The sequence below is a fragment of the Nelumbo nucifera genome, chromosome 1, assembly GCF_055504915.1.
Source record: "Nelumbo nucifera cultivar China Antique chromosome 1, China Antique-T2T, whole genome shotgun sequence".
Lineage (NCBI taxonomy): Eukaryota > Viridiplantae > Streptophyta > Magnoliopsida > Proteales > Nelumbonaceae > Nelumbo > Nelumbo nucifera.
In genome coordinates, this window is record NC_142649.1 from 174,391,965 (window position 1) to 174,419,691 (window position 27,727).

A 27,727-nucleotide genomic window follows, 5' to 3' on the forward strand; every position below is an offset into this window, starting at 1 on the left:
TCTTTAAAAAAGTTAAATTCAAAAGCTTCATTCTTGATTAAGGCCATCTTGATCAAGAATTTTATCTATATTCCAATTCATAAGGTTGAAAATTTCGTTACGTATCAGGATGCATCAGGCATATCATATCATTCCCAACACCGTGTAAACCTTTTTGAGTTTGAATACGTAGATTTTCTACTAGGGACCCGACCAGCTCAAAGGATAAAATATTCAAATACTTGAGATACCAATCAAACAAACAAAAATAAGATCATGCAGTTTAATGCAGATTGATTAACCATGAGATACAACTAGGGCCAGGACTCAGGAGAGAAACATCATTGTACCATGAAATCAAAATAAAGGGTAGAAACTAATATATAGCTTATATTTCTTGAATCAAGGTTCAAAAACCATGATAGACAGATAGATAGATAGATGCATGGACTATTTCAATAGTTTATACTTTTTTATATAGATCGTACCTCAGAGTCCTTATCTTCTTGTATTGTCAAAGTCAGATTCCTGGAGACGAATCGCATTCTGACTCCTGTGTTCATGCAACACTGGCATGAATTGTCAATCAATTAAAGAATGAAAGAACCAGCCCTTGTTCAAATTCAATCATGATGCAAAGCAGAGAGTAATAAAGCAGCTACAACAGCATGAATGTGAAAACAGAATGGCAACCAAATGCAAATGGCCAGAATGGAAACCAAATGGACAACACTCTAATTTAGACCAGAATGCCAAGATTCTGTAAGGTCTCATTGGGTCCTAAAAATGGCACAACTGAGCTACAACTTTTCTTTTCTCTTGGGTAAAAGTAAAATTCCATTACAAATGTAAGAATGGTACATTTAAAAGGAAAAGAGATTTCAGACTTTCGGCCAAGGAGAAAACAAAAATAAAAGACAAACAGAAGACCAATTCTTCCTTTCAATACCGTTTCTTCCATTTTATTGATCTCACAACCTTGTACTGAAACAAAGTGCATTGTTCCTGGTTTTGGCAGCACAAAGCATTCTCTGTTTCTGGAGGAAGCTCCAGTAACGCTCCCCTTCTGCATTCTTTTTCCTCTTGCACTTTCTTCAATTTTACATTTCTCCATTTACATCGAGTTAGATGGATTAAATTGTCTCACGAGACTTCAACCAATGTGGGGTCTGGGGGAGGGACAGATGCATGGCCTTAACCCCCTACATATTCACAGAGCCGCAGAGGTTGTTTCCAAGATTTGAACCCTGATCATCCCAGGCGGCACTAGCACAATCCAACCATTGCGACACGGCCCCACCATCACAAGTCACAAGGCAATTCCTGTTTCTCTGCACGTTTAAGCCATTTACTAGAAGGTAAAATTAACTCTTAATTAAATGAAAACGATTTAAACTCTTTGAATTTTTTTTAGCAAAACAAATTAGAAATCTAAGAGGGTACAGAGAATTATTTGATCAGTCGTTCCATACATGCATTACATTCCAGATGGAACAAGAGCCTTGTATCATTTCCTTCTTTGTGCAAGCACAGTGACAAGTAAAACAAGATTGCACTCTCTCTAATAGAGAGACCCCTTATCATTTAATCCCCAGCCTTCATTCCTACCTTGTACCCAAAGCTATCCTTTCTTCAGAAACAGAATGGGCATGGAAGACAACAGTCATTCGGAACCCGTGACTAATTATCGGTGAGTGGTGACCAAGAACATTAAACTACTTCAAGTAATAGTTTCACTGTAGGGTCAATACTGTAGTCTGAATTCTAACTTGGAACAAAAACAAAAGTTTCCTTAATTTGTACTTTTGGATGATCTCATACTTAGATCCTTTACAAACAAACATCTAAAATCATCAATTAACCATAGATATGAAAAATCAAATAGTCTACTTTGTACACTGTCAAAGACAGCAATGAATCTGGCCTCCAAGAGAAAGAAAAACACTTTGTAATACTCTTTTACTTTTTTTTTACTTTTTTTTAATTTGGAAGTAGAAACATTTCTGAGAATGGTACCCAACTGCATAAACAAATCAAACACTACTAGCATCACTCTTCCATGGGGTGATTCTCCTCTGACTGCTGATGGGCAACCTTGACTTTGATCTTTGGAAGGGTGAGTGATGGTTCTTGTTGAAGCACAGCAGGAGCCTTGACCATGTGGATGCTCTGCTCCAACTCCTTTGTTGCCTCCCTCTGCTCCTTGGCTTTCTTCCCCTTCATCCTGACAATGTTTTGAGAAATTGCTTAAGAAAACTAAAGACAAATATCTCCTCGTGTATGTAACTTGAATGTACAAGTAAAATAAGAGAAACCTCAATGCATGATGTCTGGCCTCCCTGTCCACTCTGACTTTGTCAATCTTCTTAATTGCCTTCAGGGTGTTCTCTGCGAGATTTCTGTCATATCTCTCTGGCCTGTTTCGCTTTCTTTCAAACTCAAATGTCGAATCCTTCAAAACACAGGATGAATGAAAAGAAGTGAATTGCCTAGTTACATTTTGTCCAGGATTAACTTTGAACCAAGGATTCCTTACTTGTGTCATATCTTTAGCATGTAACCGCCTGTATGCTTTTGTCCATTTTACTTTGCGGGGATTCCTCTTCATCTTGAAATTTTTGTGGCATTTGGATCTACAAAACCGAAAAATCTGCGAACATGTTTGTGAGGAACCAGTAACATTAAATATTAACTCTCAAATAAGATATTACTATACAGTAGATCAAGTCATGAACCACGGATCCATGGCTTGTGGGCTACATCAGGCATAAATCAAAGAACTCATACAATCACATTAGTTACTCCTATTCTGATCATCTTTAACATCTTAACTGACTGTTCAAGAGATACTAACATATGCAACATAAGGAAAAATCCTCTGTTGGTCGTAACTCAAACAGAATAGCATTAACCCCCCATCCCTCAACTTGTTTCTTTTTTCAGGTGGTGGAAAATAATTCAAATGCATCCAAAAAACTTGCGTATATATATGGACACAGTGTACTTTTACCTTTTATTCCTTAAGGACATATTACACATCAAGCAACAGATATGTATACTTATCAACTAAGCTATTATCTTTTACCAAATAAAGCAATAACCCAAAAAGGGGATACCTGCAGCTAAAAAAAGTAATTGATCATGGGTTCATGGCATGAAACAGAGTGGCCTTAATGCACAGGACACTGCCAAACTACAAAAGCCTCAACTTCCCGTTTGTTTGAACTCATTACCTCTCTATTGGAGTAGGGATGTTATGACCATCAGATCAAGGGGCATGGCTGCAGATGGAGCGGAGCAGTCTTCCTCTTTTGTGCATGAATGGAGCAACTTAAGGAGCTTCTATTTATTTATTATCTTTTTGTCCCATAGCAACCACCAGAGGTTGTACATGCTAATAGTTAGCAGGACATATTCTAAACTAGATATTGAGAGTTACAGTATTTAGAAATAACTGGGAGTTATCACTTGAAACTGTTTCAAAATAGGAGATGCTACTGGGGCTATAAAGCTAAAAAACTAACTGATAATTAAACAATAATGTAATATTAACTAGCAAGGTGCCAACTTCTCTTGTTGGTCGTAGCGGAGACTTGGGATCGAATCCCGCCTGCACTTGGGTTGGGGGGGGAGGGGGGGTGTATGGCCATATAGGTTGGGGGATAGGCTACCCCCCCTCCCGGTTGTGAACCCCTTCAAAAGATATAAAAAAATAATAATTAAGGGTAAATTACAAAGACCCCCCCCGTACTATGGGGTCTGTGACAATGACCCCCCTATACTTTGTTTTGCGACAAAGACCCCCCTGTACTATGACCGTGAGACAAAGACCCCCTTCTGTTAGCCTTCCGTTGAAGTCCTCCGTTACAATATTTTTTAATCCCCACATTACCCTTATAATAACTATTCAAATGGAAGAAAAACACTGTTCATCTTCCCCAACCTCATGTACACGAACAGAAGCGGCGGTAACTATTGCAGCGGCGGTGGACTTCCGTTGAAGTCCTCCCTCTCTCTCTCCTCTCTCTCCCCATACCTCTCTTCTTCCTCATCCCCTTTCTATCCTCCCCCTTCTTTCCAATTTCCTCTGTTTTCCGTTCTTTGCATATGGAGAGAAATCGAACTGGGCACACCAAAACAAGATTTCTGGGTGAACATCGACACCATAGGCAGCTTGAGTTGGGTCCGATGCCAACCCTGTACTAACTGCTCCAAAATTACAGTTCAATAGCTGCAATAGCTACCGCCATTCCTGCTTCTGCTTCTGGGTTTTCTGGGTTGAACTAGTCACTTCATCCCCACCACACTTCTTCCCTGTTGTGGTGAACATCCACCCACAACGTTCATCCAGAAAACATCCACCCACAACGTTCATTCCTGCTTCCCTGTTGTGGGACATGGCATATTCTCAGAGATACCGAGCCATCCGACTCCTGCTTCAAAGCGAAATTCAAGTTCTCCAGAGAACAATGAAAATGGGGCATCATCCAAACTAGGCAGCAGTTCATTCAACTTGAAGTCTACTTCCAATCATGCGGTTGATGGAGCTACAGTTTCAATAAAGCTTGATCATAGCAATTATTCGGGATTGGAAGATTTCCAGCGAGGAGTCATGGTTTCAGGGATGGGAGCAGAATACAGACTGGGCTTTCATCACAACCAGATTCTGCTATGCTATTCACAAAATATCCAGCAGCATTCGGTGATTATTCAGCACCATCCTACAGGGTAGAGAAGCAACCAGTGCCAGTTGTTAAGATGAATGACCTGAACATGGGTTGTGTGTCAGTATTTCCAACGAAGGATTTAGATGGTATTGGGGATTTGGCAGATTATCAGACATACAGAAGCTATGATGGAATGAAGTTACAGCCATATACGACGGTGGATATGAAGGGACATGGCATATTCTCGGAGCTGGAGAAGAGGAATGGATTTGAATTGACTAGTTTTCAACAGGGAATAAGTGCGGTGGGGATGAACATTGTGGGTGGACTTCAACGGAAGTCCGCCCCACTGTTGTTCGTGTATCATGAGGTTGGGAAGATGAACAGTGTTTTTCTTTCAATTATTTGAATAGTTATTACAAGGGTAATATGGGGATTAAAAAATATTGTAACGGTGGACTTCAACGGAAGGCTAACGGAAGGGGGTCTTTGTCTCACGGTCATAGTACAGGGGGGTCTTTGTCAGACCCCATAGTACGGGGGGGTCTTTGTAATTTACCCAAAAAATTTACTATGAATCCATAATTAGATAGATTTTAAGAAGTTGTCAGTTTGGGAAGAGTACAAATACAAATATGTAAAGTGCAAATACAGGGTTGACAAATACATTAGACAAGGATTTGTACCGTACATATTTGTATTTGTACTTTTGGGAAGAGTACAAATACATACGAAATAATATAAAATACAAGGTTTTGCTCTCTACATAGTTATATTTGTACTCCTTCCGAACTGAACCTTGGATACAAAAATTTAAGGACAAATCTTTGACTGCCCAACCCAACCAACTCAAATTGCGCCCTTAGCAGTGAAGAAAGAAAGAGAACTTTGCATACGCATGAAATTTGTGCATTAATAGGTCATTTAATTTATAAATTATAAAGATTATACATTATTCTAAATCCTGCAATTCTAAGGGTAAGTATAAATCATTAGAAATTAGATGTTACAAATCCTACATAATAGTGCAATACTTCCTATTATTTTCCTACATAAATCATTAGAAATTGGATATCAGGAATGTAATATGTTTCACATCATATTAGCTACTTGAAATGCAATTGAGGAAAAAAAAGAGATTGTGGGTTTTACATGCTCGAAAATGTTTTATATGTTTGATTGTATTTTTGAATTCTCATTTGAATATGCTTTACATGTTATGTTTGTGTATTTTAATTTTAGATAATAGGTTTTTACTTTTTTTAAACATTTATTTAAAATTAAAGTATATGTTTGTTATTAATATTATGTTTAATTTTTTTTGAACTTTTTGGCATTTTTTTAATTTTCTGACTTTTTCTTGATTTTTAGCATTTTTTTATTCTTGCGCCTTGCTTCAAAAAGGCACGCACCTTGCCTTGCACCTTGTGCCTCGGGTGCAAATTGACCCCTATGCCTTTTTTGCGCCTTGCGCTTTTAAAACACTGTTATTTTCATGAACCATCCATGACACACTGAACAAAAAGAAATAGGTGGGTGGTAGGTCCATCTCTTAGTTTGAAGGACTAGATGAAGTTCAAACCAGCCGCAAGATGGAGGAAGGGATGGGATTGTGAGGCTAAGAGGTTTGTGTTTGAAGATTGCAGGAATAATAGACAGATCTGCCTGAAAATCTGGGAAGAAAAGAAGGCCACATTATTTCTAGTTAGGGAAGCGGTAGCCTGGGTAAAAGACTTTGTTGATGGAGCAGTATACTCAAAAAAAGTGAATGGCTTGAAAGGGCAGATGAACACGGGGAGAAAGAGTTTCTTGGCGGAACTGAGAAATAACAGAAAGGGACGGTTCATAATGTTAATAGAGTGTTTTGGGAACGGGAAGAGGAAGTTGATTTGCATCCCGGAAGGTAACAAGCAAACAGGATGGAAAGGGTTTGCAGATAAACTGCAGGATTACCTGGTGGTGAGGAGAAGGCTGAGGCAAGACCACAGAAATCCATTCGAGACAAAGAAAAAAGGGAGGTGAAGAGGAACTACAACACTAACTTCCCTAATCAAATAAATGAAGTAGCAGATGTAGAACAGGGTATGAAGTGTGAAGTAGCTTGCTTTGTTAAAATGCATAAACTGAAGCTAGACGTGGAAAAAATGAAGTGGGCGAGTAGGTTTGTGCTAACAACGACCAAAAAAAATTAAAGATTGGCAGCCGATTGTGGAGATAGGAAAGAAATTTGGCTTCACATCGCCTATGGTAGTGGTGCCGTTCAGTGACAGCAAAGCAATACTTGATGTGGGGAGTGAGAAGTTGGACTTCTCTTCCATTGTCACCCAAGAAGGGGCGGTCGTCATCAAGAAATGGTGCATGTCTTGTAATGACCATGACGTTAAAGTAGATAAATTCTCTACCAAGCTCGTCGGGTTGCTGTTCAACTTTTGGAGGAAGTCGGTGGTGGAGAAGATAGTTCATAGCATGGGGGCTAAACTGGAGGAATGCAACTTTAGTAACATGTGAGCGGTCAAGGTGAAAGTCCAGGGGATCAGGCCGGAGTAGATTTCTCAAGTGAAAACTGTTTTCTCAAATGAGCTATGGAGGAAGGTTTGGGTTCTGACGGAAGTGGAAGCGTCAATGTGGAAGAGTTGCTCGACAGGGGAAGAAGATGATGAGGTGGAGGGTGAAGTCATACGTGGCAAAGAAATACTGGTTGACAGAAGAGAGGGTGAAGGAATGCTTTTTTGGGAAGGGGAACAGTCAGGTGTAGGAGGTGTAGTAGGAGGGCACCTTGAAAAATAAATCCTTTTAAATCCAAAATCTCAAGGGGTGGGGCCCACATATGCTGACATAGTAAAGGAGCCAGTGCAAGCCAGTGTTAAGTTGAGACTAGTCGAGCCGAACCGAGATTGAGTAAGCCAGACCAAAGGGTCGACCATGGCCCTGAGCGCATGTGAGTGTTTTAACAGTCATGTGGATGGATGTCAGGTAGGAGCTTTGCTAGACAAAGACTGTGGTCTATCATCGACCCCAGTTAAGACTGATTTGAAAAAAGACAAGAAGGGGAAGAAGGAAGTGTTTCGATGGAGACCAAGATTAATCCACAAAGAATAGGAAGGGAGCAAGATTAATAAGGATCGGCCTAATCCGAGATATTCTAGAATGAATAAGGAAGATTTAGAGGTGGAAGATAAGGGATGGATTGACTGTGGAATTTCAGATGATGAGGAAACAAATTCGGTGGAGTCGTCTGACACAGAAAGTTTGGAGGACGTCATAGAAGTAGTAGTTCTCGAAGATGATTTGCTTGACACTTCCTTGTTGTTCGATGAAAATGCTTTAGCAGCAAATGCAAATTCTAATTTGTTGCAAATGAAGGAAATGGATGAAGTAGACACTGATTAGGGTTTGGTTGGAAGAGGTAATATTTTGAAATCGATAGGGGAAAAACTTAACCAAGTGGAGGGCAAAGTGTTGAATACTAAGCAGGTAGGAGCGATTCACCGCCAACCAATCATTGATGATCAACAAAGTGATGAGTCACAAAGCCTTGGGAGTTCGGCGAAAGAGAACTCTTCTACAGGAAACGCCCCTAAAATGTTTGTTCTATCTGAGGAAATCAGCTCAACCCAGATTCCTGTTGCCTTAGCCTTGGAAGGGTGTATTCCCTCTTCTACCGAACCTATCCTGGTCTCCACCCAAGGTATGGCTGTGAATTTTGTTTTTGGTACTAATTCTTTATCGTTTGCCTCTATCCCAGACTCCCAGCCAGCCTTATTGCCGCAGAACATTCAGACTGTTGGGGTGGAAAGCAAGGGGGACAAATGGGAATAGTGAAGAAGAGGTGGAGGTGGGTGAGAGAGTTTGTAAGATAATTGGGAAGGGGAATACAGAAAGGAAAAAAGAAAGAAGTTGAGACAAGTGATTTGGGTGGGATTATTGGGAAGGGGAATACAGAAAGGAACAGGCAAAAAAGGGAGGTTGGCGAAAAGGAGAATAATGTGGAGATTGCCTTTGGAACGGGACAGACTTTGGCATAGAGTGATTATTAGCATTCATGGATTGGCAGACAATGGCTGGGATGCAGGAGTCGACCCAAGGGCTTCCCGATGCTCTCCCTAGAAAGCTATTCATGGTATTTTACCTTCATTCCTTCCTTATGTCAAATTTGATGCTTGTGCAGGAAATAAGGTCTTATTTTGGGAAGATGCTTGGGTTGGAGACACTCCCCTTAATGAAAGGTTCCCTTTTATTTATTCACTCTCTGAAAATAAAAGAAAAGTGACATCTTCAGTCTTTACTGATAACTCTTGGGACTTGGGTTTGAGGAGAGGTCTAAGGGAGTCGGAAATGACAATGGTGGATGAATTAATTAAACTTCTAGGGTCAACTTACCTAGATCAATCTTATGTGGACAGTAGAATTTGGAAACCTTCCCCTTCTGGTGTGTTCACTTGCTCTTCCTTTTTTGATATCCTCATTCAATCATCAAACCCTATAAGGAGCTTTCCTTCAAAGGAGATTTGGTGTCAGCCTTGTACCCCCAAAAGTTTGGGCTTTTTGTTGGGAGATGGTTATCCAAAAAATCAATACTCTAGATTTGATGCAAAGAAAAAGGCCAAATGTTTGCCTATCACCCCATGTTTGTAGCCTCTGCTCGGGATCTGGTGAGACGATCACACACCTATTGATTTCTTGTCCATTTATATGTTTTATTTGGACTTGGTTCTCTTCTATCTTTGATTGTAGGTGGACACCTCCCCCAGATGTGGCAAGCCTTTTTGACCCAAGCTTTTTAAGGCAACCGAAGAGGCGTGGAAGATTAATGTGGAGAGCCACAAGAGCAACTATCTTATGGTCAGTTTGGGAAGAAAGGAATAATAGAAACTTTAAAGGCGTGGAGAAGTCCAAGGAGGATATGAGAAAGGATACTTATTATGACTATTCATTGGTTGAAAACTTTGGATTTGTTTAAAGACTTCTCAATTGAAGACCTTTACAAGAATTGGGAAGTGGTGGCTTCTACAACTTCCATGAAACCTATTGTGCAGGAATTGTGGTCCCCACCAACACGAAATCGAATTTTTGATGGGAGTTCAAGAGGTAACCCAGGCCCTTCAGATATAGGAGGAGTTTTCAAAGATGAAAATGGCAGAATTGTGGCTTTGTTTTCAGGACCAATAGGAGTGGGGGACTCATTGAGAGCAGAGGTGATGGCCTTGCTTCAAGGTGTAAGATATGCAAAACAGTTGGGGTTACACCAAATTGAGATTGAGGGAGACTCTAAATTGTTGATCAAGTGGCTGCAATCTGGTTAGTTGGGAGCCTGGATTTATAGACAGCCCATAAGGGAAATCCACAATACAACAAGGGAGATCGGCGCATGCTTCAAATGGACAAGGAGATCAGCTAATGGTTTAACTGACACGTTGGCTAAACAAAGGACTGTGAGGGAGAGTATGTTCTGGGCAGTTTTGTAAGAAAGATAACTGGGGCTCAACACCTACTTAGGGGTTGACGGCTGTACTTAAATCTGGAAAGTTAGTTTAAAGTTATTTAATGAAGTTACCGTTTCCAATCAAAAAAAAGGAGAATAATGTGAAAGAGCAGGGAGGAGCTTCCAAGGAAAATAACAAAAATGATTCGGTTGCAGAATTTGTGGAGCAGATGGGGTGTGTTTTTGCAGAAAGGAAACATGGAGAGTACACCGAGAAAGAGGAAGATGAGTGAATCAAAGAGGCTGAGGAGAGATGTAGAGGAAGATGAAGAGTTTAGTGAGAGAAAGGGAAGAAGAAGATGGATTAACTGAAAAAAGGATAGGTAAGGGGTCAATAGAAAGTGAAGATGAAGATTCTCAGCTGGAATGTGAGGGGATTGGGGGGAGTTAGGAAAAGGCCATTAATAAAGGAAGTAATAAGAAGAGAAGATTCGGATGTAGTGCTGATCCAAGAGTCTAAATTGATGGAGTTTGATAACAGATGGGCTAGATCTGTATGGAAGGCAAGGGGTATCAAATAGGATGTCTGCCCTTCTTGGGTAAGGTCAGGAGGACTGGTGACACTGTGAAAAGAAGAGGTTATGGAGGGAGTGGAGGAGTTGATTGGAAAGTATACTGTCTCCTTGAAATTCAAACACAGGGTGGATAATTTTAAGTGGGTACTAACCAATGTATATGGCCCAACGGGTTACAGACAAAGAAGTGAATTGTGGGAGGAGTTGGGAGATATTAGAGGACTATGGGAAGGCCCATGATGTTTAGGAGGAGATTTCAATGTCATCAAATTTTTTGAAGAGATAGTGCGAGGAGAGGTAGTATAGCCAGGATGAGAAATTTTAATAGCATCATTAATAGTTTTGAGTTAAAAGAGGTGCCTTTGTTGCATGGTTTGTTCACTTGATCTAATCTTCAGGAAAACCCTATATACTCTAAATTGGATAGTTTTTGTTCACAGCAAACTGGGAGGAGCACTGGGGGCTGTTATTTCTAGAGCACTACCTAGGATTACTTCAGATCATTGGCCCACTATTTTAGTGAAGGAGGATCTTGGTACTAGAGGGCCTACACCTTTCAGATTTGAGAACATGTGGTTGTCTCACCCAGGGTTTGTTGAGTTAATTAAGAGTTGGTGGAATGACTACAATCTAGGGGCTAATTGGGAGGGTATGAAATTCCATTGGAAGTTGAAGGAGTTAAAAAGGAGGATCAAGGACTGGAACACATTATAGTTCGGAAGGATTGAAGAGAGGAAACAGGCAGTGATCAATCAAATTGAGGAGTTAGATGCCAAAGAAAAGGGGAGTAATTTTGGAGAATGGGACAAGCAAGAAAGATATAACGTCAGGAAACAGCTAGAAGACACCTTGTACAAAGAGGAAGTTAACTAGAGGCAAAAATCTACGCATAAGTGGGTGAAAGAAGGTGATAGAAATACTAAATTCTTTCATGCAATGGCTAATAGCAGGAGGAAAAGTTTGATTCATAAATTGGAGGTTGATGGGGTGTCTTTTACTCAGCCGGATGAGAATGCTAGGGATTTTTTAGAGCACTTCAAGCATAGTTGGCAAGGCGACGCTTGGCGACTATGCGGTTTTTTATGGTCACCTCGCCCAAACGCCCCAAATTTTATATATTAGGCACCCGCCCAGAAACTTAGGCGGGTGCCTATAATACATATATAAAATTATTATTATTTTTTTAATTTATTGGTTTGATATTTTATTGGTGGTTGTATTCTTTTAAAATACATCTGCTACATAGTATCATTTTAATATTAAAACAAGTTAAAAGAAAACCCTTTGACAAAAGGGTTTTAGTATTAAGACAAAAGGGTTTTCTTTGTTCGATTGGAGAGGGAGGAGAATCGAACCGAGCGTCCAAGCCCCAGCCCAACTCCATCGCACCTCAGCTTCAGCAGCGACAGGTAAGTTCTTCTTCTTCTTCTTCTTCAACATTTTTTCCTTTTTTTCGAAAAAACAGTCCACCAGGCCAGGCGCCAGTCCTCCCTTCTTCTGTAGTCACTTCTTCTTCTTCTTCAAATTTCAGTTGAAAAAACAGGGGCTCCGCCGAACCTCCTTTTCTTTTTTTTTTTTTGAAAAAACAGGGGCGGAGCCCCTTTATTCCTCTCAGTAGTCAGTCCTCTCTCCACTCTTCTTCTTCTTCTTCTTCTATTCCACCCCATGAGGCCATGAGTCCAACAGTCGTCCGCCCCTTGACTCCTTGAGTTGAGTACATTCTTTTGTTTTTTTTTTTTTTTTGAAAAGCTGAGATTTGAAATGTTTTAAGTTTTATTTTGTTTCATTAATGTTTTTTTTACATGGCTGAACTACTCTAATGCTCTTTTATTTTTTTATCAGTTTTGTTTTGATTGTATGGCTGATTTTTTTTTTAATTTCTATTTGTATAGAAGCATATTGCAATATTTGCTGATTTGCATTATGGTTGCTTGCTTACTTAGGATTTAGGAAATACATGAATATTGCAATATTGAATTTTCTGATTTGCAATATGCTTTATTTTGAAAATCTGAATTCTGAAACTTGATTGTATGCTATGCTGAATTGATTATGCTTAGTGTAATGTGTAGCTAGTAAGCAAATATAACTTATAAAATAGTTTAGGTCCTTTAGGAAGTATAAAAATCTACAGATTTTAAATTTATAGATTCCATCGCCTAGGCGCCCCATGGTTGCCTAGCCTCGCCTAGTCGCCTTGACACTATGACTTCAAGTCAATTTATAGAAGACCCTTAAATCAGAGAATCTGGGTAAAAGGGTTGGATTGACCGAAATTGTTTGAGGAGAAGAAGAGGTGGCTGGAAAGGAAATTTGAGCTAGAGGAAATTAGGGAAGCAATCTTTTCGATGGATAGACCTAAAGCATCGGGACCTGATGGATTCACCATGGCTTTTTACCAGGACTGATGGGAGATACTAAAACAAGATATTATTGAAGTTTTCAAATGAATTTTTCCAGAGGGGGTAATAAATTTGGGACTGAACTAAACTTTTATTGCTTTGGTTCCAAAGAAAGTGGGTGCAAGTCAACCGAGTGAATTTAGACCCATCAGATTGGTGAATAGTTTGTATAAGATAATTGCTAAGGTCCTGTCTAGAAGAATTAGAGAGGTGCTTCTAGATTTAATTTCTCAGAATTATTGAGCCTTTGTGCGAAACAGACAGATTGTGGATCAAATATTAATAGCCAATGAGTGTGTGGAGGATCTGAAGAGAACGAGGAGGAAAGGGATTGTATGCAAGCTAGATCTAGAGAAGGCTTATGACATGGTTGATTGGTCATTTTTTATCCAAGTATTGGATTGTTTTCGTTTTGGGGAGAAGTGGTGCAAATGGATATTGGGATGTATTGAGTCTTGTAATTTTTCTATCCTGGTAAATGGAGCTGTAGTGGATCACTTACTTAGGGGAATTAGACGGGGGGATCCCCTCTCTCCCTTCCTCTTCACTTTGATTGCAAAGGCATTGGGGAGGCTAATTGAGAGAGAAGATTCGAGAGGTCTAGTGAGGGGGTGGAGGGTCAGAGAAGCTAGCGTACCCATTACCCACTTACAATTTGCTAATGACACTATTTTGTTCTGTGAGGGGGAGAATGTGAGATGGGCCAGAAATTTGAAGCTGGTGATTCAAGTTTTTGAACATATGTCAAATATGAGGGTGAATTTTGATAAGAGCTGTGTGGTGGGGCTGAATATGGAAGAGGGAACTACAAGGAAAAGGGTAGAAGCTTTGGGGTGTGTGGTGGCTCAATGGCCTATGAAGTATTTGGGGCTGCCCCTTGGGGAAAATTCGAAGAAAAAGAATTTTTGGAGGCCTGTAATTGATGGTTTCTAAAGAAGTTAGCCTATTGGAAGAAGAATTATTTATCTCTGGGTGGCAGAATCACTTTGATTAAATCTACATTGGCAAGTTTGCCTGTGTATTATTTATCAATCTTTAGAATCCCAGTGAAGATAGTAGAATTTTGGAAAAGTTTATGAGAGATTTTTTGTGGGAACCAGGGAAGGAAAAGAATGATCACGGGATAAATTGGGAATTGGTCTCTAAAAGTAGGGCTGATGGAGGTTTGGGTTTAGGTAATATTCGAAAGAAAAATGAAGCTTTGTTGGGATAATGGCTGTGGAGGTTGGAAAGTGAAAGGGGAAAGCTGTGGACTAAAGTAATCTTGAATATTCATGGTAAGGCAGAGGATGGCTGGGATATAGGGACTTCGGCAAGATCAACTAGTGCCTCTCCTTGGAAATCCATACATGCAGTTCTACCCTATTTTCTGCAGCATGTCAAGTATGACCTTTGCTCTAGGAATAGGGTCAAATTTTGGGAACAAATTTGGGTGGGTGAATTACCATTGAAAGAACAATTTCCTTCCCTTATTTCACTTTCTCAATATAAAGGCATAGTTGTATCTAGATTTCCAGTTCCTTCTCAATCCAATTTTGGGTTTGATTGGGATTTGGGGTTTAGGAGAGGCTTAAGGGATTCAGAAACTAGAAGTGTGCTGAATTTGATTCAAACCTTAAATAAGGTGGTGTTGGATCCCTATGAGAGGGATAAGAGACTGTGGACTTTAACTCCTTTCGGGTCTTTCTCTTGTTCTTCCTTTTTCAAATCCCTTTTTCCCTATAACAATGACCCTTTCCCGATTAAGGAAGTTTAGAGTGAGCTGATTCCTCCAAGGATTGGAGCTTTCTGTTGGGAAGCTATCTTGGGAAGATGTAACACATGTGACTTACTCCAAAGGAAAAGGCCGTATTGGTGCTTGTCTCCGAGTTGGTGCATTCTCTGTAAGGCCAATGGTGAAAGCTCCTACCACTTGTTAATTTCTTGCCCTTTTGCTTCTACTATTTGGGAATGGTTTCTTTCTCTTTTTGGTTGCAGGTGGACCCCCCGTCAAACATCCAAAGTCTTTATAGTTCCCCATTCTTTAGATGGCCTAAAAGAAGGGGAAGGATTATGTGGAGATGTGTAAGGGCTGCTTCATGTTGGACTTCATGGGAGGAAAGGAATTCCAGAATTTTCTCCGAAAAGAAAAGGAGCAAAGAAGGAATTATTGAAGCCATAACAGTTAGGGTGGTGCATTGGCTAAAATCAATGCAACTTTTTTATGATGTGTCTACTGATATGTTGTTGAATAGCTAGGTGGAAGTGGTCACTTCAGCTTGGGCTCGGTCTACGGCTTCTCCGGTGTGGTCACCACCTAGCAATGGCTTTATAAAGATAAATTTTGATGGGAGTAGTGAAGATAACCCAGGCCCTTCAGGTGTAGGAGGTGTCTTCAGAGATGAGGAGGGGAAAGTGTTGTCATTGTATTCAGGCTCCATTGGGATTGGGGATTCTTTGAGAGCTGAGATCTATGCTGTATTGGAAGGTATTAGAAAGAGTAAGGAACTGAATATACAAAAAATAATTATTGAAGGGGACTCAATGTTGATGTTGAACTGGCTGCGAAGGAGAAATGGTCTTTGGAAGTTCGCTAATGAAAGAAAGGAAATCAAGGGTTCATTTGTACTGAAAGAAAGGAAATCAAGTGGTCTTTGGAAGTTCGCTAATGAAAGAAAGGAAATCAAGGATTCACTGGTGAAAAGAACAGCAAATGCCTTTGCAGATGCTTTGGCAAAGCAGGGTGTGGGAAGGGTTCATTTGTACTGGGCTGTATTGTGAGCTTGTTGTTGCTTTCTTGAGAGTGTTAAGCCTTTTTAACTCTCTCTGATTGCTGTACTATTGTTTATATATTAATTTAATGAAATTTTGTTATTGATAAAAAAGAAATAGGTGGGAAAAATTTTACCTTTGCATCATTGCGCACATATTGAATACCATGCCCAGGATAAATAGTGGACGAACAGAACCAACATTTCTCTAATCTCATTGTGGGCCAGGATCAGGATCAAGCAGCTCTCTACAGTGAGGAAAAAAAAAACGTAAGACAGAAACCAAGCATTAATAAAAAGGAATATGATATTTCAGAAACAATGAATGGAGGAGCAAGCACAGTTGTAATACATTATTATTTAATGTGAAAAGTCTACTAATGAGTCTCTCATAACACCTGGGTTATAGTTGACATAAGTATTCTTATCAAGTACAAACTAGGCAGGTCATTTCCAGCACAGACATGGCACACATTTTAAAATGTCCACGTAAGTTTGGTTTCAATAACCAAGTTAACTACCTTGAGGAAAAAGCTACTAATTTAGAATTGGAACCTATAAGAAAGAGTCCGCTTGCAAGCTTTGCAATTTCCTTTGACAGAAAGGGAACATGCAGTCCCTCTTCAAGAGGCTGCTCTCCCTCTCCTTATTGCAAGTAACTCCTTCCAGGTCTAACAAAGAAATTTTTTTGGTTAATAAGTAAACATGTTCCATTAAAAAAACAAAGGTTCATTTGGTCAATGGGTTTTACCAAGCAAATGAAAACATGCATCCAAATTGGCATACAAAATCAGAATCCAAATTCAACTCAAACACCCCAATTAAATAAACCCAATGTTGACCACATACTAGCCCTGCATGCCTCTCTACTCAATTCTCTGAGTTCTGGATGAGCTAAAGACTTGTCTACGATCAAGGAGCAAATTTAATCAGTAAATGGGTGAAGAAAAATGCCTGGATAAACTCCACCCAACAACAATGAATGAAAAACTGTCTTTTTTTTTTGAAAAATGATGATTTGTATTAAACAAAAGGAGGGTGTACATGAGAGGATGTAGAAGGGCCTTGGCCCTTGAAAGAACAAAAGAAACAAGAGCCCAAATTATTTGGTAAAGCATCCTATTTACACTATACAAAACATCCCTTCGCAGCCCATGTTTAGCTAACCTATCAGCCACTTGATTCAGATTTCTTGGGATCAATCTGAAGCTGCACAACTTCTTGGATTTCATGCAAGATGTGGGACAGTTTCCAGGGGCCAGAAACCAGGGCTTTAGCCCATTTTATAGCATTTCTAGAATCTCCTTCCACTTTTCCCAAGAAAAAGAATCTAACTGCTAAGGCCCCGTTTGGCATCAATTCTCCTGTTTCTCATCCTCGGAATCCATCCAGAAAAGAATGGATTCTGGATTTTTTGTATTCTAATAAACTGTGTAGGTGTTTGGTATAAAGCTCTAATTCTCATTTCTCGGAATTAGAATGCTGTTTGTCATGATCCTGTTTCTTTGGATTAATTCTCTAATAGTCTAACTGACAATGAATAAACATCAGTTTTTTTTTTTTTTGAAAAGGTAAGGTAATTTATTAAAACAAGAACCAGTACAAAGGAGCCTGGGCCATTAGAGGCTGCCTAGAGCCACCACAAATTACAGATGCATCCAGTTCTAAGATCTAAACAACAGACTCAAATTCTGATTTTTAAACACCTCCATTGCCGACACCCAGGACAGAAGTTTACCCACAGCTTTCTGCACCATTTCCACTGAAGATTTAGCTTTGCCCTGAAAAATTCAGTTATTTCTTTCAATCCAGATAGTCCAAAGCACAGCAGCCGGGATAGTCTTCCAAACCAAGATACCTTTCTTGCTGAGACCCTCAATCTGCCAACACAACAGCAGATCCTTCACAGAATTTGGCATTACCCAGCTGATTTCCAAAGCTTGAAGAAAATGCCTCCAAATATAATTCGAGACTGGGCAATGTAAGGCCAGATGTTCAGTAGTTTCTACTACCCCACCACATAAACCACATGACATGTCCGAAATCTGTATGCCACGTTTCACTAGATTAACTTTGGATAGACATTTATTTAAAGCCATTGTCCAGAGCAAAAACTTCACTTTAGAAGGACTGATTGAGCTCCAAATCTGCCTGTTGCAACTAGTACCTATTTGTCATTAGAGCTCCTAACTTCATCTCCCTTCCATGTTCTATGTAAACCTGTCAACAGGTTGGTATGGAGCTGAAAGCTGAGTGAGAAATGAACATTTGAAGACAAAACAGTGATTGGAGAAGAACCAGGTAGCATCAAAAACCCTTATTAGCTGCAATGGAGTTTCGATATTCTCAACAGATGGTGATCCTATGCAGTGGCAGCAACACCTTTTCCTCCAATCACTTGACAGAAATGGGTTAGTAACACTATACAGTTTCTGTATGCTATGAGTCTAATATCTCTCTGACAAAAACCAGAAAAATACCCAAACTTGTATTTATTTGTTTCAGCCTTCCTGTTTTAGTGTTATATTTCCCCTTCTTTCAAGAAATTGGGCATGAGAGAAGCTGAAGTTCTTTTCCACAAAAATCCACGTCTGAGGTCTGCATCTTTGGAATTCCTTCGCACCCGACTTCTTACACTGCATTCCGTTGGGATTGATGGCTTTTCTCTCTGTCGCTTGATTACCAAACATCCTGATGTACTAACGGCAGAAGAAATAGGTCCGCTGCTCTGCTTTGTTCGGGATGAGCTGGAAGGTCATCAAACCCTTAAAGCTCGAAAGTCTTTTAACTGTTACAGATCCCCAATTCTTCATGGGTTTTCCCGGGAAGGTTACTTTGTTGCTTGATCATGGAATTCCCTGCCAAGAGCTAGCTCATGTTCTCAACAATGTCAATCTCACCAAGGTGTTCTGCCATAAACCAGCCAAAGAGATCGAAAAAACTATCCTTTTCCGGGACCAGTTTGGTGGTGTCGATTTGATCTTTCGACAGCCTGGGCTTCTTAATTTGGACTTGCAGCAAACTGATGCTCTGCATACCATTAACAGATTTGTGCATTGTGCACTAGAGCTTGATAAAAAGGTCATTTGTAGATAGAAACAAATGCAGGAGCTTGGTGCCGGGAATGATGCCAATTTGTGCATTGTGCACGAAAACGAAAACACCATTCTCAAATGGTCGGAGCTTGGTGCCGAGAGTGCAGGAGAAGCTAAAACTGATATTGTTATTACTATTAATTTGGAAAAAGGGAGTGCAGATGTCCAGAGCTTGGTGGTGGCAAGTTGAATGGTCACCCAAGAAGAGAATAAACATGGTTTTGAGCCATTGAGGGAGAATAGTAGAAGAGAATCGTTTGAATGATGGGGGTTAGGCTTTTTTTCTCCTTTGAATGTTCTGATTTCATGTGAAATTACAATAATACACCTCTTCTCACGTAGGACATGTAAACATGTATTCGTTATTTTAAAGGGGACGTAGCGAGAATTGGGATTCCAAGAATCCTCATTCTCAGAAGTGATAAATTTTCACTTCTTCCTCCTGTTTCTTACAAATAAATATTGGGCAACTGAAAATCTCTTGATTTGAAATGGTACAATGTTAATTACATTCCAATGCTAACAAATCGTGATGATGTAGGGCCAGAAAGGGGAAGCTTTACTAGGTTGAACATGGTGGATAAAGAAGGGGAATTAAGGATCTGAATTATGTGGAAAAAATTCAGATCAGAATAGAGGAGAGAACATCAGAGAGAGACTGTAAAGAGAGAGAAAGAAGAAGATAGCACTCTTACTAACTCCAAACAACTTTCTGTCTTATTAGTTTAGCCCCTGTTTGGGAGAACTTATTTTAAGTACTTATCTATACTACTATTAAAAGTGTGAATGAGAGTGTGGAACTTTAGTTTGACTAAAATCCCCTAATTTTTTAATTTGGTCTCTGAATGAGAGCAGGATCTCTTATCATTTTTCTAATATTTTGGGGCAGGGGTTTGGTCTTTGTTGGAAATGGAAAACATAGAGGGGCTAATTGATTGTATTTTGTTTTATTTATTTTTCCTTTTGAGGGAGATGGATTATCACTGATTTGGATGTAACTTTCTATGTTATTTTAATTGTTTGAATGGTCTATATTATCAGCCATTCCAATGTTTTTATCAATAACTACAAATTTGATTAATAAATTAAAAGAAAGTACATGAAGAGCAAAAAAAAAAAAAAGAGGAGAGATAAGCTCTCTTAACTCTCCTCAAAAGTTTATAACAGTGTTACAATTGAACCCAAAAAAGTTGGTTTCTTTCCACCCCTTGCTTTGCATTAGCAGTTCTTTTAAACCATCCCATTCTCACATCCATGTCTTGTGTCAGCCATTTGAATTTCTTTCTTTCACTAATGTAGTTCCAAAATCCAGCTTCTTCCTTTTGCAGCCATCCCACCACCAGCTTTGAATCACCTTCTATAATCAACCTATTAATGTTCATGTGCCTTCCCTTTTCACTCCTTCCATTAGAGCCAAAATCTCAACCCATAAAGAATCACCTACACCAATTGGCCCTGAAAATAAACCAATAATTCTACCTTCCTCATCTCTGAAAACACCTTCAATACCTGATGGACCTGGGTTCCCTACACTACTCCCATCAAAAGTAACTTGACAAAGACATTGGTGGAGACCATGATGGGCTTGTAATAGACTTATGTCCAATTCCTTAGAACAAGCCACTTCTTTCCAATTTCTCATCATGTCACCTTAGAACAAGGCCCCCCTTCAGCTAGTGCTATGCATCTTCATTCTTCTTAATATAAAAGATTTTATTAAAAAAAAAAAGAAAAATGAGATCCTCCTTCCTCTTTTCCTCCTCCCCTTCCTCCCCCTTCTTCCTCCTCATCCCCCTCTTAAGGAAGCTTATGCCTCTTATGTTCTGAACTACGCCTCACGCCTATAGGTAGTGCAACACCTCGTGTCACGCCTCCGTGTTTTAAAACATTACTTGTTTCCTTGTCAGAGAATTGAATATCCTTAAATTCATTTCCTCCCATATGGTCCAACTCATAGTAGCCCTTAGACATCTCCACATTGTTCTTCCCCTTTTGTTTGACCAACTAAAAAATGTAGAGGCAAACAAACCTTGCACATTTGGTAGGAGAGTCCACTACACCCAAACAACAAGAAAAACCATTCCCATATAGAATTTACAAAGGGGTAGGAGATTAATAAGTGATGGGAAGTTTCTCCATAAACCTTACAAAGAAGGCAGCAATGCAAAGGAAAACACCATTAGAAGGTTGAATTAAAGGCTTAAAGAAGGAAGCACAAGAGAAAGTACTAGTTGGGGGAAGGGTCCAAATTCAACTGTCAGTTTTAAAGGGATCTAAGAAGACCCCTTCAAGGATATGAAGCAAGGCCAAGACACTATTCACTTTCAAATCCCTTGGTCCTTTTCTCAAAGCCAAGACCCAATCAAAACCAATTCTTGAACTATAAGGAACAAGAAAGGTGGAAATAGGCTCATCGTTGTATCTTGAGAGGGCAAAATAGAGGGGAATTTATCTTCCAAAGAAAGGTTCCACACCCAAGCATGTTCCCAAAATTTTATAAGAATTCTAGAGCACAAATCACACTTGATAAACGGAAGAAATGAAAGGTAAAATAGTATGGATGGTCTCCCAACTTCCCAAGCCCAAGAAGAGGCCCTTGTGGCCCTAGTTAGTACTCCAACGTCCCAACCATCCGCTGCAAGCCCATGAATGCTTACTACTACCTTACCCACAACTTATCCCTATCCAAGTAGTCTCCACGACCATTTACCTGGTAAAGCCACGTTTTTTCTGTAAATTGCCTATGCGAAGACCACCAAATTCCTTTTATAAACCACCTTCCATCGAATTCTATGATCCCTTTACTCCTTACCTGGCTCCCACAAAAAATCCCTCAGCAACTTTTGCGGTTTCTTTCCCACACTCTCCAACATCTTAAGTATAAATAAATAATGCACATGCATGTTAGTTAAGATGGATCTTATCAAAATCAAAGTAATCCTACCTCTTAATGATAGGTAACTTTTCTTCCACAAGGCAAGTCTTTTAGCAAACCTCTCTACAATAGAATCCTAAAACTACTCTTCTTTGGATTGTCTCCCAAAGGTAAACTCAACAACACTGTACAACCCAAAATGCTAGCACTTTTTGACAACTCCCTTTCTTCCATGTTTACTCCAGTTATACAACTCTTATCAAAATTCACTTTTTAGATTTGGCGTCTGCACAAAGAGTTGTACAGCTGACTTTAAGTTCCTAACCCACCTTCTATCCCCTCCCTTACAGAGCAAGATCATATCATTAGCAAATAGCAAATGTTTGATTGAAACCCTATCCCAACCAACTCTCCAACCCCTCACTAAGTCTCGTGAATTTGCCCTAGTAATTATTTTCCTAAGGACCTCAGCAATTAAAGTAAAGAGAAAAGGAGAGGGAGAGGGAGAGAGAGAGAGAAAGAGGATCCCCTTGTGATTCCAATTATTAAAAAATGTTATTATCCATTTGATTCTTTTTTGTTTTGATTTCAATATTATTAGATTTCTTTTTGAAGAATCAAAAAAAATTTCATTAAAAGAAAATGATTACATCCTAACACCCTTGGCTGTCTAGATGACACACCCAATACATTCTCAAAGCTTTAAAATGAAAATGATTCTGCATTACAAGGTTGTAAATCAAGGGAATTCCAGAAATTTTCAATCAAATCAGCTTTGGAGATTTGATCAAATTGCCCATTCCTGCTATCAAACATTCAATGATCCACCCATTCTCCTCCCCACTTCTTCCTTCTCTCATACCCCTCATAATCCAGCTAAGAACCCTCATCTTCCTCCCCCTCTCCCTATCTTCCCACCAGCCCCAAGATCACTCAATCTCGTCCAGTCCATCTTCTCCCGTTTCCTCGTCCCACCCCTTGATTTTTTCTAAGTATTCTTCCTTTTTCTTTTTCTTTTTTTTTTTGATCAACATCCTTTTTCTTTTTCTCTTCTATTTTCTTTTTTCAAACTTCTCAAATGCTATTTTCACGAAGCCTTCCCCTCCCAAAAAAACTAAATCAAGAGACTTTCCTATCTCAACCTCCCTCTCCACCAATTTATTGATATTCACCTTCCCATTTTGTATTACTTCCTTGACTTCTCGGTCCTTTTGAATTTGTTTTGCTCTTTCTCTCTCCCTCTATTCCTGTCCCCAGTCTTTGAAACTTCCTCTTCTCCTTGTTTTTCTTCTTCTGGTCTCCCGATCGCAACCTCTCTCTCCACTAATCTCTAGAGAACTACATCACCTGACTCTCCATCAATAATATCATTACTTTGTGGCTACCTGTTCACACCTGAATCAGGCTCCACCCCACTTATCTCACTTTCCTGTTGTTCCTTCATCTTAAGGGGGCCAAAGGCTGATTTTGATTTGTTGCCTCCCTATGGTCTGTGCCAAATGCCCCACTACCTCTCATTCTTTTCCTCTTGTACACCCATTTGTATTTTTTGTTAAGTCCTGCCCCTGCCAAGCCGAGTTTTAGCCTTGAAAAAATCTTCATCACATGTATGATATTATGGTTTCTTAAATTACGTGGCTTCTTATCGGTCATCTGATCATCTCGTTAATTTGTTCCTCCTACTCCTGAAAATTGCTCCCTCTACCCAAATCGATGCCCACCCTTTCAACCTTAACCTCCTTGTAGGGTAGTCTAACCCCTCCCCATTTTTGATTTATTTTTGTTCTCTTGTTTAAAAGTGTTTGTTAAATCAATTTGAGAATGAACAAGGGCTCACTCATAGATATGAAGTGAGTTCATTCTTGTATGCTCAGAAATATGGAAAATGATAAGGGAGAAGTTGCCCCAGTTGACACCACTGCAAGCAACTGAAAAATGGAAGACCGATATGGGTGAGGTACTAAGGTGAGCAATATGGAAAAATGGGAAAAAATGAAAAAAAAAATGTAGAGAAGATGGGGTGAGATTGAACCTATATGGGGGAAAATTCACCCGATCATCATTGTTGCAAGTATAGAAGTGAGTTGGGAGAGAAACGATGGGGTTTCTATCATTTTTGAAGACGGGGCATTTTCTAGAAATAGTGAAAAATATTAAGGGCACTTTTGTCCCAATAAATTTGAATAAGTGCTTGAAAAAGAAAGCCACCCAACTGTTGCTTATTTCTTATGCATTTATTTCCTAGATAAGTGCTTATTCATCAAATGCATTTAAGTACTTAAAATGGGCTTTTGGTGTGGTTCCAACACTTATTTTAAGTACTTATTCGAATAAGTACTTAAAATAATTGCTCCCAAATAGGGGCTAACTATAAAATTTCAATTACAATGACCTTATTTGTAGGCTAAGCAAAAAGGCTTGAATATAGGGGTGGCAATTGGGCGGGTTGGGTTGGGTTGGGTTTGGGTTGAGTTTCAACCCAACCCATCTAATCCACCAACCCATTAATAACCCAGTTATATAAAATTAAATGGGTTGGGTCCAACCCAAACCCGCTTTAACCCAATCCAACCCCCTCAAACCCATTAATCTTATACTTATGGACTTAAAAAACAAACTCTCTCTCTCTCTTAACAAATAAGTTGGTTGTAGCTTGGTGGTTATTGTAGTTACCATTTACATAAGTGGTGAAGGTTCAAATCACATTACATGCATGTTATTTTTACACAAGCAGCGAAGCCATTTAACTATGTTCGGATTCCAGATTTGACCGAACCACTTAGGTTCAAACCGATCAGACCAACTTAAACTGCATAGGTTCAAGGGTGGGTGAACCATTTAGATCTAGATCAGTCCAGTCGGACCGGACTGGACCAGTTCAGTCATTGGTGGATTGACTTGGACCGGACCATATCAGGTTTGTGCATGGGTTCGGGACCGGAGTGGCTGACCCGAATCGAGCCAATGTAACTAAATCGGGTCTGTCTGGATTCGGGTCGGGTCTTGTCGTGTGGATGTTGGTCGGATGGACAGTCCAGATCGGGCAAAGCATGCAGAGGCCAAATCATCCCACCCAAAACTGTTTCGGATTCGGTCAACCCGGATCGACTTGTACTGAGTCGAGTCGGACAATGTGAATATTGGTTGGGTCGGACGGCCCAAATAGGACAGAGCAAGCGGCACCGAACCATCCTGCCCGGGGTCTATTTCGGGTTTGGGTCAACCCGGATCAGTATATGCTGGATCGGGTCAGACCGCGTTGAACTGGTCCGAACTCGAGTCAAATTGATTTGGATTTATGTTGGGTGAAGTGTATTGATTCAAGACAAAACTAAACTTAGTCAATAATTAATAGAAAACTAATGCATTAATTATAAATTATTTATTTCAAATGAAGAAAATTTAAAAAAAAAAAAGTTAAGGAATTAATACTTATGTCTATAATGGTTAACCCAATGGTTATCCACAACCCAACCCAACCCATTTAACTGGGTGGGTTGGGTGATGGGTTGATCACACAACCCGCCAAGTAAATGGGCGGGTTGGGTGGGTTAGATACTGGGTGGGTTGGGTGGTTTCAACGGGTTGGGTTAAAAATTGCCACCCCTACTTGAATATCCCTAAGGGACAAAGTCTTTGTTCTTCAACAGAGGAGGACAATGATATGTTTTTCTTACAGATATTGAGAGAAAAGGAAGTTGAAGAGATTTCTTATGAAGAATACCATGATGAAGGCCACTAGCTAAAGCTCTATCTTAGTGAACACATTACAAACTAGGAGTGCAAGTCGGGTTGGCCCAAGTTAACAATTTACACTGTTTTGGGTTCGGGCTTCGAAAATCCCAACCCTAACCCGGAAAAGTTGCACCCCTATTACAAACCCCATTTCATGGTTCTCTGAATTGAAAATTGGTCTTCTGAAATGTCTCTTTATTAATCTATTTACACAAGAAATATGGTAGATGATAAACCAGTAATCTATGCTGTTATTGATCAAAAAAAATAACAATAATAAAGCTGTAACCTACACCTTGGTAGACTCTTGCAGTCTTGTGTAAAAGCAAAGGGCAAAGCACAAGGTGACTCCAAAAAATACCTTTTTGCCTAGGCGTCTACCTAGGTGACACCCTGAAAACTATGACTATGTTAGAAGAGAAAGGCAGGATAAAGAACATGGGAGAGAACAGGCTAGAAGGGTGATGGCAGAAAAATCCATAGCCCATTCTAATTCATCATGCTCAACCAATCATCTGGCCATCAAAATCATAATATCATTAAAAAAGCTGCTCCTATTGGACTAAAAGGATAAATTTCCTTCATAAACTAGTAAAAATTCTCAGAAGCCTGGCCTGATGTTATATGTGAGAACCAAAAACATCCATCCAAACAGCAAAATACAAGGTCCTCAAATAAAATGATCCAAACAGTATTAACACTGAGAACTTCTTTGACTGATCAAATGAAAAGGCATTCAGAACTTCTTTGAAGGTTGGTTGTTTTTTACATTGATGACATCAAATGCCTACCAATAAAGCAGCACATAAGGAGTGAAAGAGAATCTTGAAGCTCCAGAGATCCTGGGACTAGAGTGTTTTCTTACTGATAAAAAGGATGTAGCTGTCTATCCCATAATACCAATTAGATCATTTCTAAAGCAAAAAACTGGCCAAGATATGACATACAAAAGGAGATGTTTCAACTGTACCACATAAGGAAGTTTCAGCAAGCAGCTAAAGAAAATTTTCAAACACTATTTACCCAAAGAACGTATTTATTTGTCAGAGGTGGAGCGAAGTCCAGAAATGAGATCTCTATTGAAGTGCAGAGCTCTCCAGATACATATATGGACTTTATATTACACAGAAACCATAATTGACAACGTTGTAAATATCTTCTACATGAATTTTGTGGGTGACATGTTTTCAAGCCTGGACCTTTCTCATAGAAGAACGTGCTAACCAGAAGTAATTGAACCTATCATAGTGGCAAAGCTCCCAGGCAAAATTGGCACAAAAACTAATCACACATCAAATTACTTTTAGAAGTATCTGACTGTCTAGAACGGTAGACTTATCAACGATCATATAGGTTTCTTGCTGGTCACCGGCGTGGAAGAAGAAACGGAAACAGCACTACATAGCTACCGGTCATCGAAAACGGAGTGCAACTCGCCCAAACGCGAGGTACTAAAAAACTTATGACTCGAATGAGACTCCAAGCAAGCCATCGTGGTGTGTTAAGACCCGACTAAGCATAAATAAAACCAGCATAGCATTATGAAGATTCGCAACGTCTATTTATAATCCATGAAGTTTAGATTTTAATACACAAACCCGGGGATCCCAATTCAGTACCCTCACTGGCGATATTCCACCTAAATCAGCAATATCGAATCAATTTAGCATGTTAAAATTGCCCCATCACCAATACGAAAACCCTTTTATCAGATACACTGGGAAAATCCATCCCAAGGCTAATTTCGGCCTCCTAATTGTCTTTCTAGAACCAAGAGAAGGAAGATGAAGACAATGAAGGACCAATAACAGTATCAATTCAGACAGGGTCAATAACAATTGAAGAGATTAAAGATGGAAAGTTACCCGGGCCAGCAACGTCTTGGGCTATTGGATCTGGTTGCGGAAAAAAAAAAACCCTAGATCCCCTCTTTTCGACGCAGGGCAGGTAAGAGGGAGGACGAGAGAGACGAGAGCTGGAGAGGGGTGGACGGCTTAAGGGTTTAGGGTTTTGAAAATGAAGAAGAAACACTGAATTTTTGGGTAAATTATAAAAACCCCCTCCTACTTAGTTAGGTCGGTGACAAATACCCCTTAACTTCCATTTGCGATAAGAATTCCCTTTTTTTTGTCAGCGCGATAACAACTCGCTACATAGGGGTGGCAATTTTCCAAGTCCCCGACGGGTATGCGGGCTCCCCGACCCGATGGGGTTGGGAATGGGGGTA

At 39.7% G+C, this 27,727-nt stretch overlaps 1 protein-coding gene across 2 annotated transcripts; it reads right to left on the minus strand.

Annotated features, from left to right (window-relative positions):
* Window positions 1-1,741: 1,741 nt before the first annotated feature.
* LOC104596360 (putative ribosome biogenesis protein RLP24) lies at window positions 1,742-27,507 on the minus strand. Of its 2 annotated transcripts, none has more exons than XM_010257461.3 (5): window positions 27,366-27,507; window positions 15,933-16,043; window positions 2,516-2,629; window positions 2,295-2,431; window positions 1,742-2,203 (listed from the first exon to the last, which is right to left on the minus strand). In XM_010257461.3, exons 2-5 carry the CDS (start codon window positions 16,011-16,013, stop codon window positions 2,029-2,031), a joined length of 507 nt encoding a protein of 168 aa, XP_010255763.1. In that variant the 5' UTR covers window positions 16,014-16,043; window positions 27,366-27,507; the 3' UTR covers window positions 1,742-2,028. The 2 variants fall into 2 exon arrangements, with proteins under 2 accessions (XP_010255763.1, XP_088751451.1); XM_088895325.1 differs by lacking the exon at window positions 27,366-27,507 and adding an exon at window positions 17,534-20,014.
* Window positions 27,508-27,727: the final 220 nt, after the last annotated feature.

Coding starts and splice junctions, on each gene's coding strand:
- LOC104596360 (XM_010257461.3), bottom strand. CDS start 16,013: ATGAGATTAGAGAAATGTTGGTTCTGTTCGTCCACTATTTATCCTGGG. Junction 2,432..2,515: donor ATGCTAAAGATATGACACAA/GTAAGGAATCCT, acceptor TGTGTTTTGAAG/GATTCGACATTTGAGTTTGA. Junction 2,204..2,294: donor GCCAGACATCATGCATTGAG/GTTTCTCTTATT, acceptor AAACATTGTCAG/GATGAAGGGGAAGAAAGCCA.